At 41.5% G+C, this 26,538-nt stretch overlaps 2 protein-coding genes across 5 annotated transcripts; one reads left to right on the top strand and one right to left on the bottom strand.

The window, feature by feature from the left end:
• Positions 1-64: 64 nt before the first annotated feature.
• Positions 65-3,317, bottom strand: cenpl (centromere protein L). 3 transcript variants are annotated; one of them, XM_021589529.2, is made up of 5 exons: positions 3,162-3,317; positions 1,806-1,974; positions 1,390-1,641; positions 742-1,287; positions 65-644 (listed from the first exon to the last, which is right to left on the bottom strand). In XM_021589529.2, the coding sequence occupies exons 1-5, from the start codon at positions 3,305-3,307 to the stop codon at positions 570-572; spliced, it is 1,188 nt and encodes a 395-aa protein (XP_021445204.2). In that variant the 5' UTR covers positions 3,308-3,317; the 3' UTR covers positions 65-569. The 3 variants fall into 3 exon arrangements, with proteins under 3 accessions (XP_021445204.2, XP_036823030.1, XP_021445205.2); XM_036967135.1 differs by having other exon boundaries at positions 3,151-3,227; XM_021589530.2 differs by lacking the exon at positions 3,162-3,317 and adding an exon at positions 2,169-3,099.
• Positions 3,318-3,446: 129 nt separating this feature from the next.
• On the top strand, positions 3,447-24,551 carry dars2 (aspartyl-tRNA synthetase 2, mitochondrial). Of its 2 annotated transcripts, none has more exons than XM_036967134.1 (17): positions 3,447-4,025; positions 4,430-4,529; positions 4,672-4,738; positions 4,887-4,988; positions 5,087-5,182; positions 5,299-5,422; positions 5,513-5,559; positions 5,704-5,810; positions 5,948-6,017; positions 6,207-6,386; positions 6,514-6,621; positions 11,607-11,696; positions 12,132-12,284; positions 14,333-14,551; positions 14,920-15,030; positions 23,560-23,635; positions 23,858-24,551. In XM_036967134.1, the coding sequence occupies exons 1-17, from the start codon at positions 3,851-3,853 to the stop codon at positions 24,043-24,045; spliced, it is 2,013 nt and encodes a 670-aa protein (XP_036823029.1). In that variant the 5' UTR covers positions 3,447-3,850; the 3' UTR covers positions 24,046-24,551. The 2 variants fall into 2 exon arrangements, with proteins under 2 accessions (XP_036823029.1, XP_021445202.2); XM_021589527.2 differs by having other exon boundaries at positions 3,450-4,025; positions 11,634-11,696.
• Positions 24,552-26,538: the final 1,987 nt, after the last annotated feature.

The raw sequence follows: 26,538 nt of genomic DNA, 5'->3' as shown, positions 1-26,538 counted from the left end.
TCACTGTACTGTATATCTGGAAAGGATTGTGTGTGTATATATATATATATATAAGAACTTCTGCCCAAGTTACTTGATAGCAATGGATTTACCATGTCTCAAACCTGATTATATAATAAATTATAAACTGGGTGGTTTGTGCCATGAATGCTGAAAGCCATGGTATATCAGACTGTATACCACAGGTATGACAAAACATGTATTTTTACTGGTCTAATTACATTGGTACTCAGTTTATAATAGCAATAAGGTACCTCAGGTATATGTGGTATATTGGCAATATACCACGGCTATGGGCTGTATCCAGGCACTCTGCATTGCACCTAAGAACAGCCCTTAGCCATGGTATATTGGCCACAAATCTCCCCCGGTAGCACAATTATGTCTACACTTTTAGCTTGTAATGAATAATATCTATAGAGAACAAATGCAGCAGGAATTGTTATTTTGTAATGTATGCACTTGCCTTTTCATACAATACAGGTACTTATGCTATTTACAGGAATATAAGTGTCAAACAGTTTAATTTCATATGGACAGTAATTGTGAGGTTTACATGCAAATGTTGATTAGATGGGCATCTTCAGGAGGGCACATTCTGTCAGCAGCTGCAGGATGGTGGTGATGTAGGTAGGGCTTGCAATCTGTGAAGGAAAAGAGATAGCAGATCTGTTTCACTCATAGCATTTCATTAGGATCTAAAGTTCTAGATACTTCTCCAGATATGTGCATGATATCTACCTTGATTTTTCCACTATGGTGAGAAGAACCCAAAGCCGTGGAGACCTGCTTTAGTGACCCAGCGGACAATTCTATCCTGAAGTGCCTGAAGAAGTGTGACTGCAGCCCTTTGATGAACCTGGTGACTTCCTCGATGCTGACATCTGTTGTGTCATCCTGCCGCACACTGTCCCAAAGCTCCCAGGCATCTTGTGGGTGGATGGTGTACTTAACATCCATAGGGGGTAGTGTTGGAAGGGTCCAAACCAGTTTCAGGTATTGGATGTTGATGGTGGGGTGGCACCCAATCCACAGGGCTGCGAGCCACTGGAGGTTGGCAGAGTTGATACCAAGAGGGCCAAAGCAACAGTCAAATGTCTTTTCAAACCAGGATTTGACCAAAACTGTGAGAGACTCTGGTCCCCTGGTACAGAGCAAAGGCAAACTGACAAATTCTGATGGTAGTGATCGGAGAAACTCTAAGTCACCGTTGACACAAGTCAGCCAGCCACTCCACACAACCTTCTGAGCATCATCTTTTGCAGCAAACGCTTGTCTGGAGAGAATCTGAGGATGAGAACAACAGATGACGTTGAACACCACAATCGGATTTCACAGAAGAATATAGCATGTACTGTAAACTACATTTAGAGAAAAAAAAAAACTTACCTGTATGAAAACCGTCTCAGCATCTTCATCCGTCTCTGCCAACCCAAGGACCACCGAGAAATTTACCTTGAAGCCCAATTCCTGGCCAACTTCAATCGCCAGGCCCTGTTGCTTCTCTGATACAATGAAAGCTGATAGATGCTTTGAATAGGATTTCAACTGAGTGTGTCTGAACTGGTACAAAGGTGTGACGTACGACAGCTCCCATTCTTTCCTCACCAGGAGTGCCACTTGGTCTGGGTCAACCTGTTTCTAGAGAGCAAAGAGAGAAGTCAGATGGCTGCAAATACAACACTCAAAGGATAATGTCTAAAAATATCAAACAGGGCTACAGGATCAAGCCTACACATTAGTTGAGTCTACACACTGATGTTGAATAGTTGTGAATACAACCACAATTGGTTTTAGCTACTTACTGTGATATCACGTGATTTTGGAGTTCTTCTACTTCTTGGTATTCTTAGAACTGTCAAATGGCCTGATGTGTATCCCAGATTAGTTGCTTCAACGCAGCTTCGCATGGATCGCCTGTAACTCTTGCTCCTTCGTTGTGCCAAGACATTGTTGAGTGGGGTCTTTACAATGCTGTAAAGAACATTATGTTATGATAGGTAGTGTAACATTTATTTTACACCAAGCAGTGTAAAATTAAAAAATTAAAAAAGGAAAGCTGAAGTGATAAAAAGTAGAAAAACATTGTCACAAGCTAGCTAGCATGGCCTTTTTCTGACAGTATACGAAAGGGTTGATACTGCTAACGCTAGCAAGCTTTGGCTTACTCCATTCAGAGGCCAAAAATCGCCTTTTGACAATAGTCTCTTCTGACCAGGGGTGTTTTGTTAAGAGCCCCATCGCTTGCTCTAAACATCGCTTGCGGTATGGTTTTGGAAACAGGAAGGCATCTTTCATATCAGCGAGTAATTTTTTTTTTAAAAACGGGTTCAATTACTACACACCTTATTAATAAGGTTAGTGTTCCCACACTGCCATTGTTCCATGTCACAGCGCGTGTTTAAAGAAAACAGACAAGAGTGGACTACTTGCGCTCTTGCAATCTGCATCTCCAAACACCTGTGTAAACAGATGACGGACGCCAGGTGTAGTCACTGAAATATACTTTACTGCAACTGGCGTTAAAAACAGTGTGCAGTAAGTGTTTATTTTACATTTGTGAAATTGTGATGAAAGTAGAGGAATTTATGTTTCTAAAACAGTACCGCAATTGAGAATCAATTCACATTTAGATTGAATATTTGTCTGTTTTGGCTTCCAGAGCCAATTCGCCCTTTAAACAGAACATGTTAGGGTCATTTGACTAAGGAATAAACTCATTTTGTCCAATATTGGTCTAGAGGCACCCATAGTCGTATGGATCTGTGCAAAAGTATACAGTAACTTTTTTTCTGTGCAAGTTACAGTATTTTTTATTTTGAGCCTTTCTCGCTGATGAAAGATAAGGACCATTTGTTTCGAAAGCCGTATTGCAAGTGATGACTGACATTAAAACACAGCATTGGGATTGTAGTTCACATGGGCTAGTCTTCGGCGAAGCTAATCGCTGAAAACTGTAGTGTACAGAAGGCAGAATACCGACTAATTTAAGAGTTTTTGAGAGCTAGTTTTGGCTAAGCAGCTGCTGTTTTGATACGGTCTGATTTCCTCGGTCGCTGACCAACAGCTCGGTTAGCAATCTTTTTTTATAACGCTAACGTCGATAAAAATTGTCTAACGATATGAATTAAAATGGATAAGCGATCTCACTAGTTGTGTACCTGCTCCGTTCCTCCATGACTGAAAAAAAAACGGAAGTGGATTTTGAACATCGCGCTTTCCCGTGATGCAACTGGAATCTTGATAAGGAACAGTAATCGATTACAGCATCATTCAACATTGACGTTAAATATATGCGTCGAATCATTTCATACGGTTGAAGCTTCAAATGCTGTCCAATGTCTCGTATCTATCTACAAATATTGTAATAGATCCTTATCGTAGTTTGACTACTTTGGTCAGAAATAGATCCCTCCTTCCCCACCATGTGTTATACAAATTGAGCACAAAATCACTAATCTGTAAAAATAACGGATGGACACACTATAAACAACTAACTGTCGATAACAAGCACATCCATATTTATTCAGACTTGTGCTTTCTACTTCCGCCTGAACGTGGACGAGACAAGGAAGGAATTAGAGGACGCTTGTACCACAATCACATTGAAGGAACCAGGGAGATTTAGCTACCTAGCGCCGTTGTTTGGACAAAATTGACATGATGCAGCTACATTTTTTACATCAAGTTTGCCAGTCGCTTTGATCGGGCGTAAATCGTATGAGTTTTATGTAGCTATCTAGCTAGCAGTCATATGCAACAAGCAGCCAGTGTACAAGACATATCTTTACAATATTAGATAATAGCTGTTTAGTTAGCTACAGTACTGTTAGCTAGCAAGTTATCTGAAATGGCCAATAAAAGCAGAGCATTGGCGCAGAGGATGCTTCTCATCTGTAGACAGGAGACCAGGGCATATTCACTATGGCGAAGGACAACAATTCCGATTGCACATCTGATCAAACCCAGCATTATGCATTTGAAGTTTTCTCTCAATGTCAACAGACACTCAACGTGCACAACAGGTAGCCTATATTATTTACTTCATGTCGGTCCATCAATTCTGATCTTGGAGACCCAGGGTGTGTGCAGGGTTTGTTTTAGTCTGACACTAACTCCTGACTCAAAATCTCAATAACTATCTAACATCATTGTCCCGGACTGGTGTTGGTGACCACTGATGTTCTGGAATCCAGATCAGGGACACCCACAGAGGTGTGCAGCGTTTTCCCCCAGCCCAGAATTAATGTCATGCGGTCAATAACTCATGAAGCTCATGACTAGCGGAGTTGGGTTTGTTACTCGTGGGCTGGAACAAAAGAGTACAACGTGGGTACCCAGGACCAGGATGGAAGAACACTACTCAACAAATAATTATGTCTATGCTTAATATAGAGCAAGCATAACACTTAACTGTATCTCTCTCCAGGTCCTAGCAGCTTGTCCTTTCGGAGTCACACTTGTGGGGAGCTACGGCCTGCTGATGTTGGAGAGGAAGTCACTCTGTGTGGCTGGGTTCAATACCTGAGGTTTGACATGTTTCACTGTTTCAAACACTTTATTCTTCTCACATACTGCTTCTATTCATATTTAAAGTGGCCTATATCATCACATGGAAATAATTGCATTTAGCTGACTCTAACAGTGTACACATTGTTTTGCTCCAATCAGACAGGATTTATTTGTTATCATGAGAGATTTCAGTGGCTTGGCACAAATTCTTATCCCTCAAGACGAGGTAAGACTGTTTAACAGTTTTATGAATTATTCCAAAAACACTCCTGCAGTTTATATTTATGGTAATCAAATTCCGATGTATATGTCATATATTTTAACATTACTATATATTGACTATATATTTATTTGTAATTTGTGTCTTGGTCTAGGACAAAATGAATCTGAAAACAGCCTTGTGTGACTTACCACCTGAATCAGTGATCAGGGTGAAAGGCACGGTCAGGCTTCGACCAGATGGACAAGAGAACAAGGTGAGACTGTGATGACAAGATAAGTGGCAGTAACATTTACCATCAGTGTTATTGTGAATGACTCCATCCTGATTGTGTCGCCATTTTGTAAATTGTAGGAGATGCCCACCGGAGAGATCGAGGTTCTTGCAGAGAGTGTGGAGATTCTAAATGTCTGCCGTAAGCTTCCCTTTGAAATCAAAGATTTTGTGAAAGTGAGTACATGATTAAACACATTATTTACGCATAATATCATCACACACAAAAAACAAACACATTTATTGTTAGCATTATTATTTCAGTATTGATGAGCTTTACTCTTTGTTTACAGAAATCTGAATCCCTTCGGATGCAGTATCGCTATCTGGACCTTCGTTCGTCACAAATGCAGTATAACCTGAGGCTGAGGTCCCAGCTAGTGATGAAGATGAGAGAGTACCTGTGCAATGTGCATGGTACGAGTCCTTGAATTGCCTCTCCAGTTCCTATCCTACTGCACTGTAGTGTATTTGTTTTCAAAATATTTTTTGTTTCCCTGATTCCAGGGTTTGTGGATGTTGAAACTCCCACCTTATTTAAGAGGACTCCAGGGGTAGGTTCTCTCCATTGTACTCAACACATTTTACTTTCTCCAAACACTATTTTGGATCAATTATGTGTGTTATAGAGTAGGAGCTCTTCTATAAAATTATTTACAAAGGAGTCAGTCCTCCCTTCATGTTTTTGTATTTTCCAGGGTGCAAAGGAGTTTGTGGTGCCCTCAAGAGAACCTGGTCGATTTTACTCCCTGCCTCAGAGTCCTCAGCAGTTTAAACAGCTTCTCATGGTGGCTGGCATTGACAGGTAAACAAAATGCATCCGTTGTACCGAATCACCAATTACATTGTTACACTTGATGCCCTGTGTCCATTGTTTCATAGATCAACAACTTTGGTTTTGAGCATCTAATTGTAGCTCTCTGATGTAAATTTATCTTGCAGGTACTTTCAACTTGCCCGGTGCTACAGAGATGAGGGTTCCAAACCAGACAGACAACCAGAATTTACTCAGGTAATGTGATGATTAGCTCTGAGAAGAGACATGATCAACTATTTCTTAGGGCAGACAGAATAACTTTGGCAGATGAGTGTCGAACAGCTTTAATGTGGTTCCTAGTTTGATACAGACACAAACACACAGATAATCTAAGTCTAATTCTGCCCCCATTCCTCTACATTGCCTCTTATCTATCCTCCATAGGTGGACATTGAGATGTCCTTTGTGGATCAAGCTGGAATCCGAGGTCTGATTGAGGGCTTGGTCCAGTACTCCTGGCCTGTGGAGAAAGATCCTGTCTCCACACCATTCCCCTGCATAACGTATGAAAAAGCAATGAAGGACTATGGAGTGGACAAGCCAGACACACGATTCGCCATGAAGGTTTGCTCAAAATACTCAGATATGATTTTACATTTTGGGAGGTATTTTTAAATGCTACAATCTGATAGTGAAGTACGAATATCCTGCTCCAGTGTTTTAGGTTGAAATGTGTTTTCTACTTGTATAGCTCATGGACATCAGTGAAACATTCCACAACACAGAAATAGAGTTCCTTAAAGACGCCCTCAACCAACCAGGAGGATGTATCCAGGCAATCTGTATCCCAGATGGAGCAGTAAGTACAGTTTAAAATAATAATAAAGGATTCTGGTAGACCTACGGTTGCAAAGGGTCGGAAACTTTCCGGGAATCTTCATTTTTCTCCCTGGAAATTTTCTATCGGAAGTTAAGCCCTGGAATTTGGGGAATTTTGCTTAAATTCATGAAAAGAGTTATCTTATAACAGTGAACCTTTTTTTGTGGGATACACATAAGGCAATTCTAGGTCTTGTGGCATATTTTGGTTAAACTATCCCCAATTCAATGGAATTGCAACCCTCTGCATGCACAGTGCATTCTTCCATCACATGTACAGCTCATTCTCAAGATCTTGCACACTAATGAGATGCTATTGAGCCCACACTACTACACTATCTGAGCCAAGGACTACATGCTTTCTGGTAAGTTTTGATTATAATACTGGGTGGGGTGAATATATTTTATATGACATACATTATTTTTTGTTAACTAGTAAATAGTAGCCTACATCAAAGTGTATTTAATGCAACAAATATGCAGAATCATCTGGCCAAGTGCATAAAGTTCCCTCAGCGCTCACAAGTAACCTCTGACAAAAGTCCCTGTACTTCTATTCGAGGTGAAAATGATGAATCAGACGCCTTATCGATAGCAACAATTCATGGTCCTCCTGGACTCAGATGCTTTTTTTTCTCAATGGAGGAACGTAGTCAGAGAAATGCTGATGAATGTCTTACACGAGCTGTGTATGCAACTGGTTCACCTCTGATGCTCACAGGCAATGTATATTGGAAGAGAGTTCTGATTGTTCTTCGCCCAGCATACACCCCTCCAACCAGACATGCTTTATCTACTCATTTGCTGGATGCAGAGTTCAACAGAGTTCAAGTGAAGATCAAGCAAATCATAGAGAAAGCAGACTGTATTGCAATCATCTCTGATGGGTGGTCAAATGTTTGTGGGCAAAGAATAATTAACTACATCTCCACCCCTCAACCAGTATTCTACAAGATCACAGACACAAAGGACAGCAGACACACCGGTCTCTACATTGCAGATGAGCTGAAGGCTGTCATCAATGACCTTGGACCACAGAAGGTATTTGCACTGGTGACAGACAATGCTGCGAACATGAAGGCTGCTTGGTCTAAAGTGGAGGAGTCTACCCTGGTTAGGGTAGGACCCTACCCTGAAATGTTTAGGTATGTGGTATGTGAAGGGTCATCAAGTTATAGCAGCAATCTACCTCATCAAGCAGTGAGAAGAATAAGAGCACCACATTGAAGCTGCCCAGCAACACCCGTTGGGGTGGTGTTGTCATCATGTTTGACAGTCTCCTGGAGAGGAAGGAGTCCTTCCAAGAAATGGCCATATAACAGTCTGCTGATATGGACAGCCCCGTCAAGAGGATCCTCCTGGATGATATATTTTGGGAGAGAGTGGTAAGCAGCCGGAAACTCCTGAAACCTATAGCAGTAACCATTGCACGAATTGAGTGAGACAATACCATCCTGTCTGATGTTCAGACTTTGCTTGCAGATATAAGAGAAGAAATCCGTACTGCCCTGCCCACTTCACTGTTGCTCCAAGCAGAGGAAACTGCAGTTCTGAAATACATAAAGCGTGAAGACTTCTGCCTGAAGCCCATACACACCGCAGCGTACATGTTGGACCCCAAGTACGCTGGCAAGAGCATCCTGTCTGGTGCAGAGATCAACGAGGCCTATGGTGTCATCACTACCGTGTCTCGCCACCTTGGCCTGGATGAGGGCAAGGCAGTCTGGCAAAGTACACTTTCAAGCAAGGTCTTTGGGATGGAGATGCAATATGGCAGTCGTGCCAACATATCTCATCAGCTACCTGGGTGGAAGGCACTTTGTGGATCTGAGGCTCTTTCCCCTGTTGTCTCCATCATCCTCCAAATCCCACCAACATCAGCCTCCTCAGAGCGCAACTGGTCCTTGTTTGGGAACATACTCACCAAAGAACGCAACAGGCTGACCAACACAAGGGTTGAAAATTGGTGGCCATCCTGGCATATTTGAGGAATTTAAGCCTGACCACGAGCCATCAACAAGGTTGGAAAGTGACAGTGAAGATGAGGCCTCAGTCTGATGTTCAAGAGGTGTACATTGAGGAGGTCCAGGGAGGATGTGGAAATCCTGAGATGAAGACAAGCAAAGCTTTAGTTTCTAGACTATAATTTTACAGATCATTGGGGATCATTCAATATTCCCTATCTTTTGTTGTTCAGTGAAATCATCCCATGTGAAGAGTCAACTCATTTAATTAAAGTTCAATCTGTAACTAAATTGTTTTTTATTTCTATTGGAAGGATTTAATCATTTGTCTGCTTATGATAAGGTAAAAGGTTTATGCTTCTCTCTTCACATGATATGGTAAATATATCCAATGAAAAAAACATCTACATTTAAATGGTATTAATCATATTAATTTGCATATATTTCCTTTAATTCCCGTTAATTCCCACGGAAATTTTCCACCTCTGAATATTCCCTAAATTGTGCAACCCTAGGTAGACTGTTCTAGTAGATTCTGTTAGCCTATTACTTTTTTAAAGATTTGTGCATCAAATAAAGATTGTTTAAGCTTGTTGGAATGTTCACCTTTTATTGTCTTACCGCCTCAAATTAAAGTACATTGAAATAGTTGTTTTTCCATTGATCTACACATCCTACCCCACAACTTCTAAGTGAAAGAATATTCAATTTTATGGGGAAAATCTATAAAAACTGAAATAGTAGGGCCTCCCGGGTGGCGCAGGGTTCTAGGGCACTGCATCGCAGTGCTAGCTGTGCCACCAGAGACTCTGGGTTCGAGCCCAGGCTCTGTTGCAGCCGGCCGCGCCCGGGATGTACATGGGGTGACGCACAATTGGCATAGCGTCGTCTGGGTTAGGGAGGGTTTGGCCGGTAGGGATATCCTTGTCTCATCGCGCACTAGCGACTCCTGTGGTGGGCCGGGCGCAGTGCACGCTAACCAGGTCGCCAGGTGCACGGTGTTTCCTCCGACACATTGGTGCGGCCGGCTTCCGGGTTGGATGCGCGCTGTGTTAAGAAGCAGTGGTTGGGTTGTGTTTCAGAGGACGCATGGCTTTCAACCTTCATCTCTCCCGAGCCCGTACGGGTGTTGTAGCGGTGAGACAAGATACCACGAAATTGGGGCGAAAACTGAAATAGCTTGGTTGGAAATAGCTTGGTTGGATAAGTGTCCACCCCTTTGTAATAGCAATCCTGAATTAGCTCAAGTGTAACCAATCACCTTCAAAATCACACACCAAGTTAAGCAAACACTCAACAATGAGCACCAAGGAGCTTTCAAAAGAACTCTGGGACAAAGTTGTGGAAAGGCACTGATAAGGGGATGGGTATGAAACATTTCAAAGCCTACATTCATTCCAAAATTTGTGGCATGACTTGAAGATTGCTGTCCATTAATGCTTCTAAAGGAACTTTACAGCGCTTAAACAGTTTTGGAAAGAATGGTCAAATATTTAGGTATTTTATTAGGATCCCCATTAGCTGTTGTGAAGCAGAAGCTACTTTTCCTGGAGACCACACACAACATGAAACATGACATAATACAGGACATTAATAGACAAGAACAGCTCAAGGACAGAACTACATATGTTTAAAAATGGCACAAATAGCCTACATATGAATACATATGCACAAAGTATCTACGTCAAATAGGGGAGAGGCGTTGTGTGAGGTGTAGCTTTATCTGTTTTTTTTAAACCAGGTTTGCTATTCATTTGAACAATATGAGATGGAAGGAAGTTCCATTTTATTTATTTTTATTTCACCTTTATTTAACCAGGTAGGCTAGTTGAGAACAAGTTCTCATTTACAACTGCGACCTGGCCAATATAAAGCATAGCAGTGTGAACAGACAACACAGAGTTACACATGGAGTAAACAATAAACAAGTCAATAACACAGTAGAAAAAAAGAGTCTATATACATTGTGTGCAAAAGGCATGAGGAGATAGGCGAATAATTACAATTTTGCAGATTAACACTGGAGTGATGAATGATCAGATGGTCATGTGCAGGTAGAGATACTGGTGTGCAAAAGAGCAGAAAAGTAAATAAATAAAAACAGTATGGGGATGAGGTAGGTAAATTGGGTGGGCTATTTACCGATGGACTATGTACAGCTGCAGCGATCGGTTAGCTGCTCAAATAGCCGATGTTTAAAGTTGGTGAGGGAGATAAAAGTCTCCAACTTCAGCGATTTTTGCAATTCGTTCCAGTCACAGGCAGCAGAGAACTGGAAGGAATTGTGGCCAAATGAGGTGTTGGCTTTAGGGATGATCAGTGAGATACACCTGCTGGAGCGCGTGCTACGGGTGGGTGTTGCCATCGTGACCAGTGAACTGAGAAAAGGCGGAGCTCTACCTAGCATGGACCATGCAATATTGGCTCTATGTAATACTCTATGCTTTCTTGAATTTGTTCTGGATTTGGGACTGTGAAAAGACCTCTGGTGGCATGTCTAATGGTGTAAGTGTGTGTGTGTCAGAGCTGTGTGTAAGTTGACTATGCAAACTATTTGGAATTTTCAACACATTGTTTCTTATGAAAAGAAGTGATGCAGTCAGGCTCTCAACAACTCTTAGCCAGGAAAGACTGGCATGCATAGTATTGATATTAGCCCTCTGATTACAATGAAGAGCAGCACTTGCTGCTCTCTTCTGGGCCAGCTGCAGCTTAACTAGGTCTTTCTTTGCAGCATTTGACCACATGACTGGACAATAAGACAAAACTAGAGCCTGCAGGACATTCAGAAGTTGGTAGAGACCTAATCACAGCTGTAATTGCTGCCTAAGGTGCTTCCACCAATTATTGACTCAGAGGGGGTGGAGACATATCCAATTATGATATTTCAGTTTAGTATTTTTAATATATATAATTTGTGTATGGTGGTAGATAATTGTATTTAAATAAGGATTTCAACAAAATGTGAAACAAGTTTAAGGGGGTGTCGACTTTTTATAAGACATCTGTGTTCAATATTTCACTCCAGAAACATTTGAAGGGCAAAGATCACGAATCCCTGAAGCAAACTGCCAGGACCCAGTTCGGCCAGGTATGTAACCTCGCGCTTTAACCCCCCCCTTTTACAGGACATTCAGTAAAAGAGAACAAACTGTCTTCATGAAATATTAATCTGGAATATGATCAATAAGCCAAGATGACTGTGAAGAAAATGTTGAACGAAGCACATGGCATAATTGCCCTGAGGCAAGGGTAGACCTCACCAATCCTAGAGTTGTGCAATCCTGAAAATCTTGTAGGAACCCCTTTTATAACGAAGTGACATGATTGGTAAACACAACTCATTTGAGACTCCATTATGGCTAATGATTTATTGGATTTAGCAATTCATAGTTAAAGAGATATGAAAACCCAATGACTGCTAGGCATTCAAGTCTGTCGGGGCCATGCCCGGAGGCTAGCTGCATCAGAGGAATGCCAATTAAGCCTAGTATTTTTTGTGATATTTTGGTATTTTTTTTCCAAGGAAGTGAGTGTAGTTTTGGTGAAGGCAGATGGTGCATTGAAGTCTCCCCTCAACAGACTCATGCCTGCCTCAGCTAAACAGCAGCTGCTCCAGATGGCCCAGGCCAGACCTGGGGACCTGCTGCTCATCTCTGCTGGGACGCAGGAATGTGTGGTGAGTTACAATCTGATTTGGTCCCAAACGGCACCCTGCCTAAATAGTGGACTAGTTTTAACCGGGGCCCATATGGCTCTGGTGAAAAGTAGTGCACTATGTGGGGAATAGGGTGCCATTTGGGATGTTGATCCTTTGCATGCCTCACCTCCATTAAAGATAACCATCATGGAACAGTTTCAAAGTTAGCCCTGTTGGTCGATATAAGTGATGGTTGTCAGTGCTTTGAGGTTGATCACTTTGAAATGAACCAGTAGCACAGTATAGTTCATACACATAACACACTGCAACGTTTGATTTGTTTCCTTTTTTAAATTAAAAGCTAAATGTTTATATTTTTCTCATGCGTCGTTGGGCCTGGTACAGATGATACACCAAAATAAAAAGTATTTCAGAAAGTATTCACACCGGTTGACTTTCTTCACATTTTGTTGTGTTACAGCCTGAATTTAAAATGTATTCAATTGAAATGTGTCACTGGCCTACACACAATACCCCATAATGTCAGTGGAATTATGTTTTTAGGAATGTTTACTCCTTAGTTAATGAAAACCTGAAATTTGAGTCAATAAGTACCCCTTTATTATGGCAAGCCTAAAACAGTTAATGAGTAAACATGTGCTTAATAAGTTGCATGGACTCACTCTGTGTGCAATAATAGTGTTTAACATCATTTCTGAATGACTACCTCATCTCTGTACCCCACACATGCAGTTATCTGCAAGGTTCCTCAGTCAAGCAATTCATTTCAAACACAGATTCAACCACAGAGATCAAGGGTGTTTTCCAATGCCACACAAGAAGGGCACCTATTGGTAGATGGGTGAAAATGTTAAAAAGCAGACATTGAATATCCTTTTGAGCATGGTGAAGTTATTAATAACACTTTGAATTGTGTATCAATACACACAGTCAACAAAATATACAGGCGTCCTTCCTAACTCAATTGCAGGAGAGGAAGGAAAACGCTCAGGGATTTCACCATGAGGCCAATAGTGACTTTAAAACAGTTCCAGAGTTAAATGGCTGTGATAAGAGAAAACTGAGGATGGATCACCACATTGTATTTACTCCACAATACTAACATAAATGAAAGAAGCCTTTAAATAATAAAAATATTCCAAAACATGCATCCTGTTTTGCAATAAGGCACTAAAGTGAAACTGCAATTTTTTTCTTAGAAATTAACTTTGTCCTGAATAGAAAGTGTTATGTTTGTGGTGAATCCAACACATCACTGAGAACCCACTCTTCATATTTTCAAGCATGGTATTGGCTGCATCATGTTATGGGTATGCTTTTTTTTAGGATTAAAACAAATGGAATAGAGCACAGTCAAAATCCTAGAGGAAAACCTTGTTCTGTCTACTTTCTATCAGACACTGGGAGTCAAATTCACCTTTCAGCAGGACAATAACCTAAAACACAATACACTGGACAAGACGACATTGAATGTTCCTGAGTGGCCTAGTTACAGTTTTGACTAAAATCAACTTGAAATTCTTTGGCAAGCCTTGAAAATGTCTGTTTAGCAATGATCAACAACCAATTTGACAGAGCATTAAGAACTTTAAAAATAATCAAGTGCAAATATTGTGCAATCCAGGTGTGCAAAGCTCTTATAGATTTACCCAGAAAGACTCACATCTTTATTCGCTGCTAAAGGTAATTTTAACATGTATTGAGTTGTATGTGAATACATATGTACATTAGATATTTCAACATTTGATGGTATATTGTGTGTAGATGGTAGAGAAAAAACAAACATATTTAATCTATTTTGAATTCAGGCTGTCACAACAACATGTGGAAAAAGTCTAGGGGTATGAATACTTTCTGAAGGCACTGTAGCTGTGGAGCAATAGTGTACTTTTGCCGAAAGGATGTGGAAGGAATTGCAATCAAATGTCAGAATAGAAGAAAATTAAGAGGCTTCTGAAAATAAACAATGTTTTTGACATTCAATAACACAGAACAACCTTTTACTTTTGTTTTTCCACGGTGAATGCAGTTTTCACGCTCCTGATTTCCATTATTTCCTCCCACAGCGCCCTTTGTTGGGCAAATTGAGGCTTCAATGTGCTGAACTCCTAGAGGACTCCGGTGTGGCTGTTCGAGACCCCTCAGCGTTTCACTTTCTGTGGGTGGTAGACTTCCCACTGTTCCTGCCAAAAGAAGAGGACCCTGATCAGCTTGAGTCAGCCCACCATCCTTTCACTGCACCTCTCCCTGAGGATGCTCATCTCCTGTATTCACTGCCTCACAAGGTTAGGGTCATATACAGTAGGAGGAGGGTTGTCTCCTAGGTCACATATTTATAGAGAAGAACCCTCTCAACAACTTGTTTCTGTGCCCTTCCTTGCTGTTTGGTACAAATAGAAAACTGTTAAAGAAAGTGTTGTCTGACAGCTGTCACTGTGCTATTTCCAACCAGGATGTGGTCCAAACAAGAAGTTTGGAAATTCAAAACTATGTATTCAAGTATAACCAATAATAAAAATGTATTTATTAGTATAAACTACTCACCATAAGTCAGTCTATCAATATAAACAAACTTGACAGAGTATCCTGTACTGTCACTTCCTATGCACTGAGACCATATCATTCATCTATGTCTCCTGTGTCAATATGGTAGGTACGTGGCCAGCATTACGACCTGGTCCTGAATGGGTGTGAGATTGGAGGAGGATCCATTCGTATTCACAAGGCCTCTGATCAACAGCATGTGCTGGAGACGATCCTCAAGGTAATGAACTTGGACTGGATAAGTAAGAATACCAGAATGCTGATTTCCCATGTCCCATTTATATCAGGTTGAGGAGGATATGCAAGCACAGTTACCATTAGTATACCGTATGTCGAAAGGCGCTGCATTGGAAAGCGGACATTTTGCGGGCTCTTGGCCAACCATAATTTATTTTGCAGCTGATCGTAACTTTTTTTGTACATAATGTTACATAACGAGGACTTCAATGAGTCAGAGGCGAAGACATATCGTTTTTTCTGGACCAGGTCCAAATCCCCGTTACTCATAGGAGGAGGAGATGGCGCTATAGAGGCCGCCACCTCTGGGATGGCTTTCCACTAGATGTTGGAACATTGCTGCGGGGACTTGCTTCCATTCAGCCACAAGCATTCGTGAGGTCGGGCACTGATGTTGGACGATTAGGCTTGGTTCGCAGTCGTTCCAATTCATCCCAAAGGTGTTCGATGGTGTTGAGGTCGGGGCTCTGTGCAGGACAGTCAAGTTATTCCACACCGATCTCGACAAACCTGTATGGACCCCGCTTTGTGCATGGGAGCATTGTCCTGCTGAAACAGGAAAGGACTTTCCCCAAACTGTTTCCACAAAGTTGGAAGCAGAGAATCATCTAGAATGTCATTGTATGCTGTAGTGTTGAGATTATCCTTCATTGAAACTAAAGGGCCTAGCCCAAACCATGAAAAACAGTCCCAGACCATTATTCCTCCTCCACCAAAATTTACAGTTAGCGCTATGCATTCGGGCAGGTAGCGTTCTCCTGGCATCCGCCAAACCCAGATCTGTCCGTCGGACTGCCAGATGGTGAAGCGTGAGTCATCACTCCAGAGAACGCCTTTCCACTGCTCCAGAGTCTAGTGGTCGGCGAGCTTCACACCACTACAGCTGACGCTTGACATTATGCATGGTGATCTTAGGCTTGTGTGTGGCTGCTCAGCCATGTAATCCCATTTCATGAAGCTCCCCTGACGAACAGTTCTTGTGCTGACGTTGCATCCAGAGGCAATTTGGAATTCAGTAGTGAGTGTTGCAACCGAGGACAGACAATTTTTACGCACTTCAGCACTTGGCAGTCCCGTTCTGTGAACTTATGTGGCCTACTACTTCACGGCTAAACCGTTGTTGCTCCTAGACGTTTCCACTTCAAAATAACATTACAGTCACTTACAGTTGACCGGGTAAGCTTCAGCAAAGCTGAAATTTGACAAACTGACTTGTTGGAAAGATGGCATCCTCTGACAGTGCCACGTTGAAAGTCACTGAGCTCTTCAGTAAGGCCTTTCTACTGCCAATGTTTGTCTATGGAGATTGCATGGCTGTGTGCTCGATTTTATACACCTGTCAGCGAATGGGTGTGGCTAAAAATAGCAGAATCCGCTAATTTTAACGGGTGTTTACATACTTTTGTATATATAGTGTACATATAGTTGCATCGGCAGGACAGAACGTCCGGTAAGATCACAGGGGGTGGTGTGTGTCTCTTTGTTAAGAACAGTTGGTACACAATCTCTAATATTAAGAAAGTCTCAAGGTTCTACAGTGCCTTGCGAAAGTATTCGGCCCCCTTGAACTTTGCGACCTTTTGCCACATTTCAGGCTTCAAACATAAAGATAGAAAACTGTATGTTTTTGTGAAGAATCAACAAGTGGGACACAATCATGAAGTGGAACGACATTTATTGGATATTTCAAACTTTTTTAACAAATCAAAAACTGAAAAATTGGGCGTGCAAAATTATTCAGCCCCCTTAAGTTAATACTTTGTAGCGCCACCTTTTGCTGCGATTACAGCTGTAAGTCACTTGGGGTATGTCTCTATCAGTTTTGCACATCGAGAGACTGACATTTTTTCCCATTCCTCCTTGCAAAACAGCTCGAGCTCAGCTTGGATGGATGGAGAGCATATGTGAACAGCAGTTTTCAGTTCTTTCCACAGATTCTCGATTGGATTCAGGTCTGGACTTTGACTTGGCCATTCTAACACCTGGATATGTTTATTATTGAACCATTCCATTGTAGATTTTGCTTTATGTTTTGGATCATTGTCTTGTTGGAAGACAAATCTCCGTCCCAGTCTCAGGTCTTTTGCAGACTCCATCAGGTTCTCTTCCAGAATGGTCCTGTATTTGGCTCCATCCATCTTCCCATCAATTTTAACCATCTTCCCTGTCCCTGCTGAAGAAAAGCAGGCCCAAACCATGATGCTGCCACCACCATGTTTGACAGTGGGGATGGTGTGTTCAGCTGTGTTGCTTTTACGCCAAACATAACGTTTTGCATTGTTGCCAAAAGTTCAATTTTGGTTTCATCTGACCAGAGCACCTTCTTCCACATGTTTGGTGTGTCTCCCAGGTGGCTTGTGGCAAACTTTAAACAACACTTTTTATGGATATCTTTAAGAAATGGCTTTCTTCTTGCCACTCTTCCATAAAGGCCAGATTTGTGCAATATACGACTGATTGTTGTCCTATGGACAGAGTCTCCCACCTCAGCTGTAGATCTCTGCAGTTCATCCAGAGTGATCATGGGCCTCTTGGCTGCATCTCTGATCAGTCTTCTCCTTGTATGAGCTGAAAGTTTAGAGGGACGGCCAGGTCTTGCTAGATTTGCAGTGGTCTGATACTCCTTCCATTTCAATATTATCGCTTGCACAGTGCTCCTTGGGATGTTTAAAGCTTGGGAAATATTTTTGTATCCAAATATGGCTTTAAACTTCTTCACAACAGTATCTCGGACCTGCCTGGTGTGTTCCTTGTTCTTCATGATGCTCTCTGCGCTTTTAACGGACCTCTGAGACTATCACAGTGCAGGTGCATTCATACGGAGACTTGATTACACACAGGTGGATTGTATTTATCATCATTAGTCATTTAGGTCAACATTGGATCATTCAGAGATCCTCACTGAACTTCTGGAGAGAGTTTGCTGCACTGAAAGTAAAGGGGCTGAATAATTTTGCACGCCCAATTTTTCAGTTTTTGATTTGTTAAAAAAGTTTGAAATATCCAATAAATGTCGTTCCACTTCATGATTGTGTCCCACTTGTTGTTGATTCTTCACAAAAAAATACAGTTTTATATCTTTATGTTTGAAGCCTGAAATGTGGCAAAAGGTCGCAAAGTTCAAGGGGGCCGAATACTTTTGCAAGGCACTGTACTTGCCTGAGTTAGAATACCTCATGATAAGCTGTAGACCATACTATTTACCAAGAGTTTTCATCTGTATTTTTCGTAGCTGTCTATTTAGCATCCCAAACCGGTGCTGGCGCTAAGACCTCACTCAACGAGCTGTATAGGGCCATAAGCAAACAAGAAAATGCTCATCCAGAGGCGGCGCTCCTAGTGGCCGGTGATTTTAATGTAGGAAATCTGTTTTACCTCATTTCTACCATCATGTCACTGACATTTTCAACCTGACCCAGTCTGTATACGGTTTCGCATACCGCCCCAACAGAGCCAGAGATGATACAATCTCTACTGCACTCCACACTGCCCTTTCCCACCTGGATAAATGGAACACCTACGTGAGAAAGCTCATTTACTACAGCTCAGCATTCAACACCATAGTGCCCTCCAAGCTCATCACTAAGCTAAGGAGCCTGAGCCTGAACACGTCCCTCTGCAACTGGATCTTGGACATCCTGACGGGCCGCCCCCAGGTGGTAAGGGTAGGCAACAACATAGCCTCCTGTACTCCCTGTTCATCCATGACTGCGTGGCCACGCATGACCCGATCACCAATGACAAGGACACAGCCTATAGGGAGGAGGTCAGAGATCTTGCAGGGTGGTGCCAGGACAACAACCTCTCCCTCAACATGGGCAAGACAAATGAGCTTATCATGGACTACAGGAGACGGAGGGCCGAACACGCCCACATTCATATCGACAGAGCTGTAGTGGAGAGGGTTGAGAGCTTTAAGTTCCTTGGTGTCCACATCACTAAGGACCTATCATGGTCCGAACACACCAACACAGTCGTGAAGAGGGCACGACAACACCTCTTCCCCCTCAGGAGGCTGAAAAGATTTGACATGGGCAGAGTATCTTGACTGGCTGCATCACCGCTTGGTATGGCAACTGCTCGGCATCTGACTGCAAGGCGCTACAGAGGCTAGTGCATATGGCCCAGTACATCACTTGGGGCTGAACTCCCTGCCATCCAAGACCTTTATACCAGGCGGTTAGAGAAAGGCCCTAAAATTGTCAGACTCTAGCCACCAAAGTCATAGACTGTTCTCTCTGCTACCGCATGGTAAGCAGCACCGGAGTGCCAAGTCTGGGACCAAAAAACTCCTGAATAGCTTCTTAACCGCAAGCTGTAAGACTGCGGAACAATTAATCAAATGGCTACCTGGACTATTTAGTGCCTTCAGAAAGTGTTCACACCCCTGGACTGTTTCCACATACAGCCTGAATTTAAAATGTATTCAATTGAGATGTTGTCACTGGCCTACACAAAATACTCCATAATGTCAAAGTATTCAACCCCATTGTTATGGCAAGCCTAAATAAGTTCAGGAGTAAAGATGTGCTTAACAAGTCACATAATAAGTTGCATGGACTCACTCTGTGTGCAATAATAGTGTTTAGCATATTTTTTGAATGACTACCTCATCTCTGTAACCCACACATACAATTATCTGTAACGTCCCTCAGTTGAGCAGTGAATTTCAAACACAGATTCAACCACACAGACCAGGGAGGTTTTCCAATGCTTTGCAAGAAGGACACCTATTGCTAGATGGGTGAAAATTGAGCATGGTGAAGTTATTATTTACACTTTTGATGGTGTATTAATTCACCCAGTCACTACAAAGATACAGGCGTCCTTTCTAACTCAGTTGCCTGAGAGGAAGGAAACCACTCAAGGATTTCACCATGAGGCCAATGGTGACTTTAAAATGGTTAGAGTTTAATGACTGTGATAGGAGAAAACAGAGGATGACTCAACATTACTAATCTAATTGACAGAGTGAAAATAAGGAAGCCTGTATAGAATAAAAATATTCCAAAACATGCATCCTGTTTGCAACTAGGCACTAAAGTAATACTACAAAAAAATGTGGCAAAGCAATGTACTTTTTATCCTGAATAGAAAGTGTTATGTTTGGGGCAAATCCCATACAACACATTACTGAGTACCACTCTCCATATTGTCAAGCATAGTGGTAGATATGCTTCTAATCGTTAAGAACTGGGGAGGTTTTTTTTGTATAAAAAAGTAATGGAATGGAGCTAAGCACAGGCAAAATCCTAAAGGAAAACCTGGTTCCGTCTGTTTTCCACCTGACACAGGGATATGAATTCACCTTTCAGCAGGACAATAACCTAAAACACAAGGCCAAATCTACACTGGAGTTGCTTACCAAGAAGATGGTAAATGTTCCTGAGTGGCCGAGTTACAGTTTTGACTTAAATCTGCTTAAAAATCTATGGCAAGACCTGAAAATGGCTGTTTAGCAATGACCAATTTGACAGAGATTGAATCATTTTGAAAAGAATAATGTGCAAATGTTGCACAATCCAGGTGTGGAAAGCTTTTAGAGACTTACCCAGAAAGACTCTCAACTGTAATTGCTGCCAAAAGTGATTCTAACATGTATTGACTCAGGGGGTTGAATACTTATCTAATCAAGATATATTAGTGTGTTATTTTTCATTATTTAAAAAATGTTAAAATCACTTTTTGCAGCAATTACAGTTGTGAGTCTTTCTGGATAAGTCTCTAAAAGCTTGCCACACCTGGATTGTGCAACATTAGAGTATTTTGTGTAGATCGTTGACCAGAAATGACAATTAAATCCATTTTAATACGACTTTGTAACACAACAAAATGTGGAATTAGTCGAGGGTTGTGAATACTTTTTGAAGGCAACCCCTTTATTATACAAATTTTATCTTAATTTTTTTGTACTGATTTTCTTGCACTGGCTCTATGCACACTCACTAGACTACTCACACATACTACACTGACACTCCAATATACACACACACTACATATGCTCAAACACATACATGCATATTGATGCCAGACATACACACTCACACAGACACACTTTCACACTTCACGTACGTAGCTGCTACTCAGTTTATTATATATCCTCATTGTCTAGTCAATTTTTACCCGTACCTACAGTGCCTTGTGAAAGTATTCGGCCCCCTTGAACTTTGCGACCTTTTGCCACATTTCAGGCTTCAAACATAAAGATAGAAAACTGTATTTTTTTGTGAAGAATCAACAACAAGTGGGACACAATCATGAAGTGGAACGACATTTATTGGATATTTCAAACTTTTTTAACAAATCAAAAACTGAAAAATTGGGCGTGCAAAATTATTCAGCCCCTTTACTTTCAGTGCAGCAAACTCTCTCCAGAAGTTCAGTGAGGATCTCTGAATGATCCAATGTTGACCTAAATGACTAATGATGATAAATACAATCCACCTGTGTGTAATCAAGTCTCCGTATAAATGCACCTGCACTGTGATAGTCTCAGAGGTCCGTTAAAAGCGCAGAGAGCATCATGAAGAACAAGGAACACACCAGGCATGACCGAGATATTGTTGTGAAGAAGTTTAAAGCCGGAATTGGATACAAAAATATTTCCCAAGCTTTAAACATCCCAAGGAGCACTGTGCAAGCGATAATATTGAAATGGAAGGAGTATCAGACCACTGCAAATCTAGCAAGACCTGGCTGTCCCTCTAAACTTTCAGCTCATACAAGGAGAAGACTGATCAGAGATGCAGCCAAGAGGCCCATGATCACTCTGGATGAACTGCAGAGATCTACAGCTGAGGTGGGAGACTCTGTCCATAGGACAGCAATCAGTCGTATATTGCACAAATCTGGCCTTTATGGAAGAGTGGCAAGAAGAAAGCCATTCTTAAAGATATCCATAAAAAAGTGTTGTTTAAAGTTTGCCACAAGCCACCTGGGAGACACACCAAACATGTGGAAGAAGGTGCTCTGGTCAGATGAAACCAAAATTGAACTTTTTGGCAACAATGCAAAACGTTATGTTTGGCGTAAAAGCAATACAGCTGAACACACCATTCCCACTGTCAAACATGGTGGTGGCAGCATCATGGTTTGGGCCAGCTTTTCTTCAGCAGGGACGGGGAAGATGGTTAAAACTGATGGGAAGATGGATGGAGCCAAATACAGGACCATTCTGGAAGAAAACCTGATGGAGTCTGCAAAAGACCTGAGACTGGGACGGAGATTTGTCTTCCAACAAGACAATGATCCAAAACATAAAGCAAAATCTACAATGGAATGCTTCAAAAATAAACATATCCAGGCGTTAGAATGGCCAAGTCAAAGTCCAGACCTGAATCCAATCGAGAATCTGTGGAAAGAACTGAAAACTGCTGTTCACAAATGCTCTCCATCCAACCTCACTGAGCTCGAGCTGTTTTGCAAGGAGGAATGGGAAAAAATGTCAGTCTCTCGATGTGCAAAACTGATAGAGACATACCCCAAGCGACTTACAGCTGTAATCGCAGCAAAAGGTGGCGCTACAAAGTATTAACTTAAGGGGGCTGAATAATTTAGCACGCCCAATATTTCAGTTTTTGATTTGTTAAAAAAGTTTGAAATATCCAATAAATGTCGTTCCACTTCATGATTGTGTCCCACTTGTTGTTGATTCTTCACAAAAAAATACAGTTTTATATCTTTATGTTTGAAGCCTGAAATGTGGCAAAAGGTCGCAAAGTTCAAGGGGGCCGAATACTTTCGCAAGGCACTGTACATGTACATACTGTATAGTCTCAATTATCAACTACCTTGTACCACTGCACCTTGATCAGTACTCGTACTCCTTGTATAAAGCCACGTTATTCTATTGTTACTGTTTCCCTTTTTATTTTGCAAATATCTTTCTTACTTTTTAACTCTGCATTGTTGGGAATGGGCTCGTAATTAAGTTTTTTGCGGTAAAGTCTACACCTGTTGTATTCAGCGCGTGTGACCATTCAAATTTGATTAGATTTAGTACCGAAATAAACAACTGATTAGGATTGGTAATCACTGCGCTCATTTTGTTGCTGCCTCTAGCTGCAAGTTTCTGAGCTGCATGTTCTCCTAGCTTGCTGCAAGTTTCTGAGCTGCATGTTCTCCTAGCTTGCTGCAAGTTTCTGAGCTGCATATTCTCCTAGCTTGCTGCAGGTTTCTGAGCTGCATGTTCTCCTAGCTTGCTGCAAGTTTCTGAGCTGCATGTTCTCCTAGCTTGCTGCAAGTTTCTGAGCTGCATGTTCTCCTAGCTTTCTGCAAGTTTCTGAGCTGCATGTTCTCCTAGCTTGCTGCAAGTTTCTGAGCTGCATGTTCTCCTAGCTTGCTGCAAGTTCAGTCGGTAATATTTATTATCACTGGTAATAAGACAGTATTTACTACTGTAGATGTAGACTACTGTCATTAGCCTTCCAGCTTAGCGGTGAATAGAAAAGGACAGACTTAGTGAATCTCTCTCTAGAGTTGGGAAACTCCCTGACTTTGTTCTTTTTTTCAGGAGGATCCATCTCTCCTTTCTCACCTGTTAGAGGCACTGGACTCTGGGGCTCCCCCTCATGGTGGTATTGCATTGGGTAAGTCAGCCATAATAACCGTCCTAACTTGACACCAGACACACTCAGATTTGTGTTTCTCATGCTTTGATATTTCACCATTTGTTCTACAGATGCTTAGTAGTAGACTTAGTAGAACTAAGTAGACCAGTCCCCTTGTCCTCCTGCATTAAAATGCAATACCTAATTTGTGAGTAATATTTTATTTCCCTGACTAATATCCCTTGTTCAATTTTCCTCTAGGTTTGGACCGATTTCTGTCTATTATTGTCGGAGCCCCCAGCATCAGGGACGTGATTGCCTTCCCCAAATCATTCAGGGGCCATGACCTGATGAGTCATGCTCCAGACTTCGTCTCTGAAGACGAGCTTAAATCCTACCACATCGCTGTCAACTGGCCAGCAGGAGACGAAGGGAACCAGGAGAAATAGACATGGCTGCTGCTACACCTTTGTCCTGAAGCTGAGACTCTGACTCATATTACAGCTGGATTTACATTGGGGAGATGCAGGACAACTAAGTACCGTGACTTAAATGTGATTCTTCTAATGACATGCTGCCACTTTAGGTTTACTCTCACTGTTGATGACCATTAATTGCATTAGTATAAATTCTGTCGGCCGAGTGGGGAGTTTTTAAGTTGGGACTGTCGTTCCCGCATCTCTGCAACTTAAACCCAGTTTACACCTTTGTCCTGAAGGTCAAACTCTGACTCACATATTGATGTTTCCACTTAGCTTCGGTTGAAGACTTTTCCAGTTGCCTCCTTTTCTCAAGTTGCACTTTTTTGCCAGCTTGTAGTTTTCTTCACAGGCAGCTCCTCTGCTAGCCAAAATATGGTCAATATCGATGTGAGACTTTGTCTTTAAAGTGACATAATATATGTACAATGTAGACAGGAGACAATGTCACCAATAAATTGTCATGGTTTGACAAATTCCTGTTTTTCTTATATTCTTTCATGCTACAAAGTACAGTCCTCTATACATGCTTTATCAAATGTTATTCAGACTGTGTGAAAATATAGAAATGTCCAATAGGGGGTAGCATTGTTCCATTTGATCTTGTTCACTTTTTTCTTCCTCAGACACCCTTATCTAGGACAGCATGACATTAACTGAAGCAATTAAGGTTAAATACATTTCTCAAGGGTACTACAGTACCTTCTAGTACATTAAGGCTCACATATGCTGAACCTTCAATCTACAGATCACCTTTTACAATGCTTACCACCTAGCTACTAAATCAATGCAGTGTCAATCACCTCAGATGTTCTTTTCTCTATAAGATTATTGAAATCCACACTTATAAAAAATTACAGACAAGGAACTTCAGAGACCAATTGAGTTCTGGAAATTGAAATGAATTATTTGGGCAGTAAGATTTTATTAATTCCCCCTCAGACTGCAGAGTTATTTTAGTACCATGCTGATGTAACCTCTGTGCCAGTGTAAACTGCCACTTTTACAACAACAGCTGCCTGCCCACGCCCCCTGCCCGCCACCTTCGCTAGGAGACAGTTTCTAACTCTGCCGGGTACCAGACAGATGTTCTCATTAGTGCACAAAATACAGCCAACACTACAGCTTGTCCTGGATGCCATTTTGTCTGTCGTTTGCGGGGTTGAAGATGGTGCTGGTAGTAGAGCTAGGCTTTCCCCATGCCTTGGCAATTATAGAGTGAAGTTCAAAGACTAGACTTTCTTTTTTAGTGTTTTTTTTTGCCGAAAGAGATGGCTGAGGAGAGAAGGGCTTGCTTGTCTCTCCACAGTCAATGTTGAGAGGGCAGTAAAAAGGAAGAGAGCAGCTGCAACCCTCAGAGCCAACCCACACTAGTTCCACATTGTGATGTAAAGGCTCTACCTTTTCATGTCTGTGCAGTACAGAGGGAAGGCACTTGATGCAAAGGGAACAGCATTGCAAGGCTATTACTGACTGTAGGCACATTGTCTTGCCGCACATTTGTACAAAACGTTGAAGCTGTGAATTGTGAATTTATTCACAGTCACTGCCGGGCCAAATTACCTGTGGTCCATAGTCAATTATGTGTCAAACATGAAAGGACAAAGAGAGGACAATTATGTTTACCCTCTGAAAAATGGTGTGAGCTTGCATGTTTAAAGTAACACTGCATAACCATGACTGAGGCATAATTATAATGAATTCCAGAAGTTCAGCTACCATCATTCTCAATTTAATGAGTCTCTCTGAATAATTCCAAACAGTTTGTAATCTCTTGGGACAAGCGGTCTCAATAGTGTAATCCAGGTTGATGTGGTCTGGGGGGGTTTCTACCGGTATCTCGGAGACAAGCCCAGGGTTAATGAGCTCTCTGGCACTTCCTTTGTCCCTAAATGGGCATTTGTTATGGAAAGCACTTGACCGAAAATACACTGGATTTAGCATGCTCAGTTAGATGTTTTAGCCATGCAGGGAAATTCCTTCAGAAAGATAATTGCATTGTGTGATTTTCTACTAGATCTGACTGTACATTTATTTTGACAGTTTGTGGATTCATTTGAATTAGATTGTAATTAGTCTATAATGAATAGCATATGTTTTCTCCCTATAATGTATTATCTTGTAGCCATGCTAAGCATACATTAGTATCAGTAATAATTGGTTCGTTCCATGAAAAGACGACCTTTTGCGTCCCTTTGATATTTGAAGTAGAAATTGTGCTCCAATATTGCATTTTAAAAGGCTGTTATATTAAATGAAGTGCCTTTTAATATATAATCAAAAAATATATGCTTGTTAAAGTGCCAAAATTCTGCATTTTGACATGTCCCTACATCAACCATGCGTCACTTCTAGGAAGATTTTAACCCACTTAATCGCCAAATTCCTACTAGTTTTTCCATTATTGTAAAGTCCTAGTTATTTTTTTTCTTTAAGAAAATAATTTATGTAGATTATTATTTA

This window comes from Oncorhynchus mykiss, chromosome 28 (genome assembly GCF_013265735.2).
Source record: "Oncorhynchus mykiss isolate Arlee chromosome 28, USDA_OmykA_1.1, whole genome shotgun sequence".
NCBI classification, from domain to species: Eukaryota; Metazoa; Chordata; class Actinopteri; order Salmoniformes; family Salmonidae; genus Oncorhynchus; species Oncorhynchus mykiss.
Note: the sequence above shows the minus strand (reverse complement) of the source record. Positions and strands in the feature narration are given on the sequence as shown.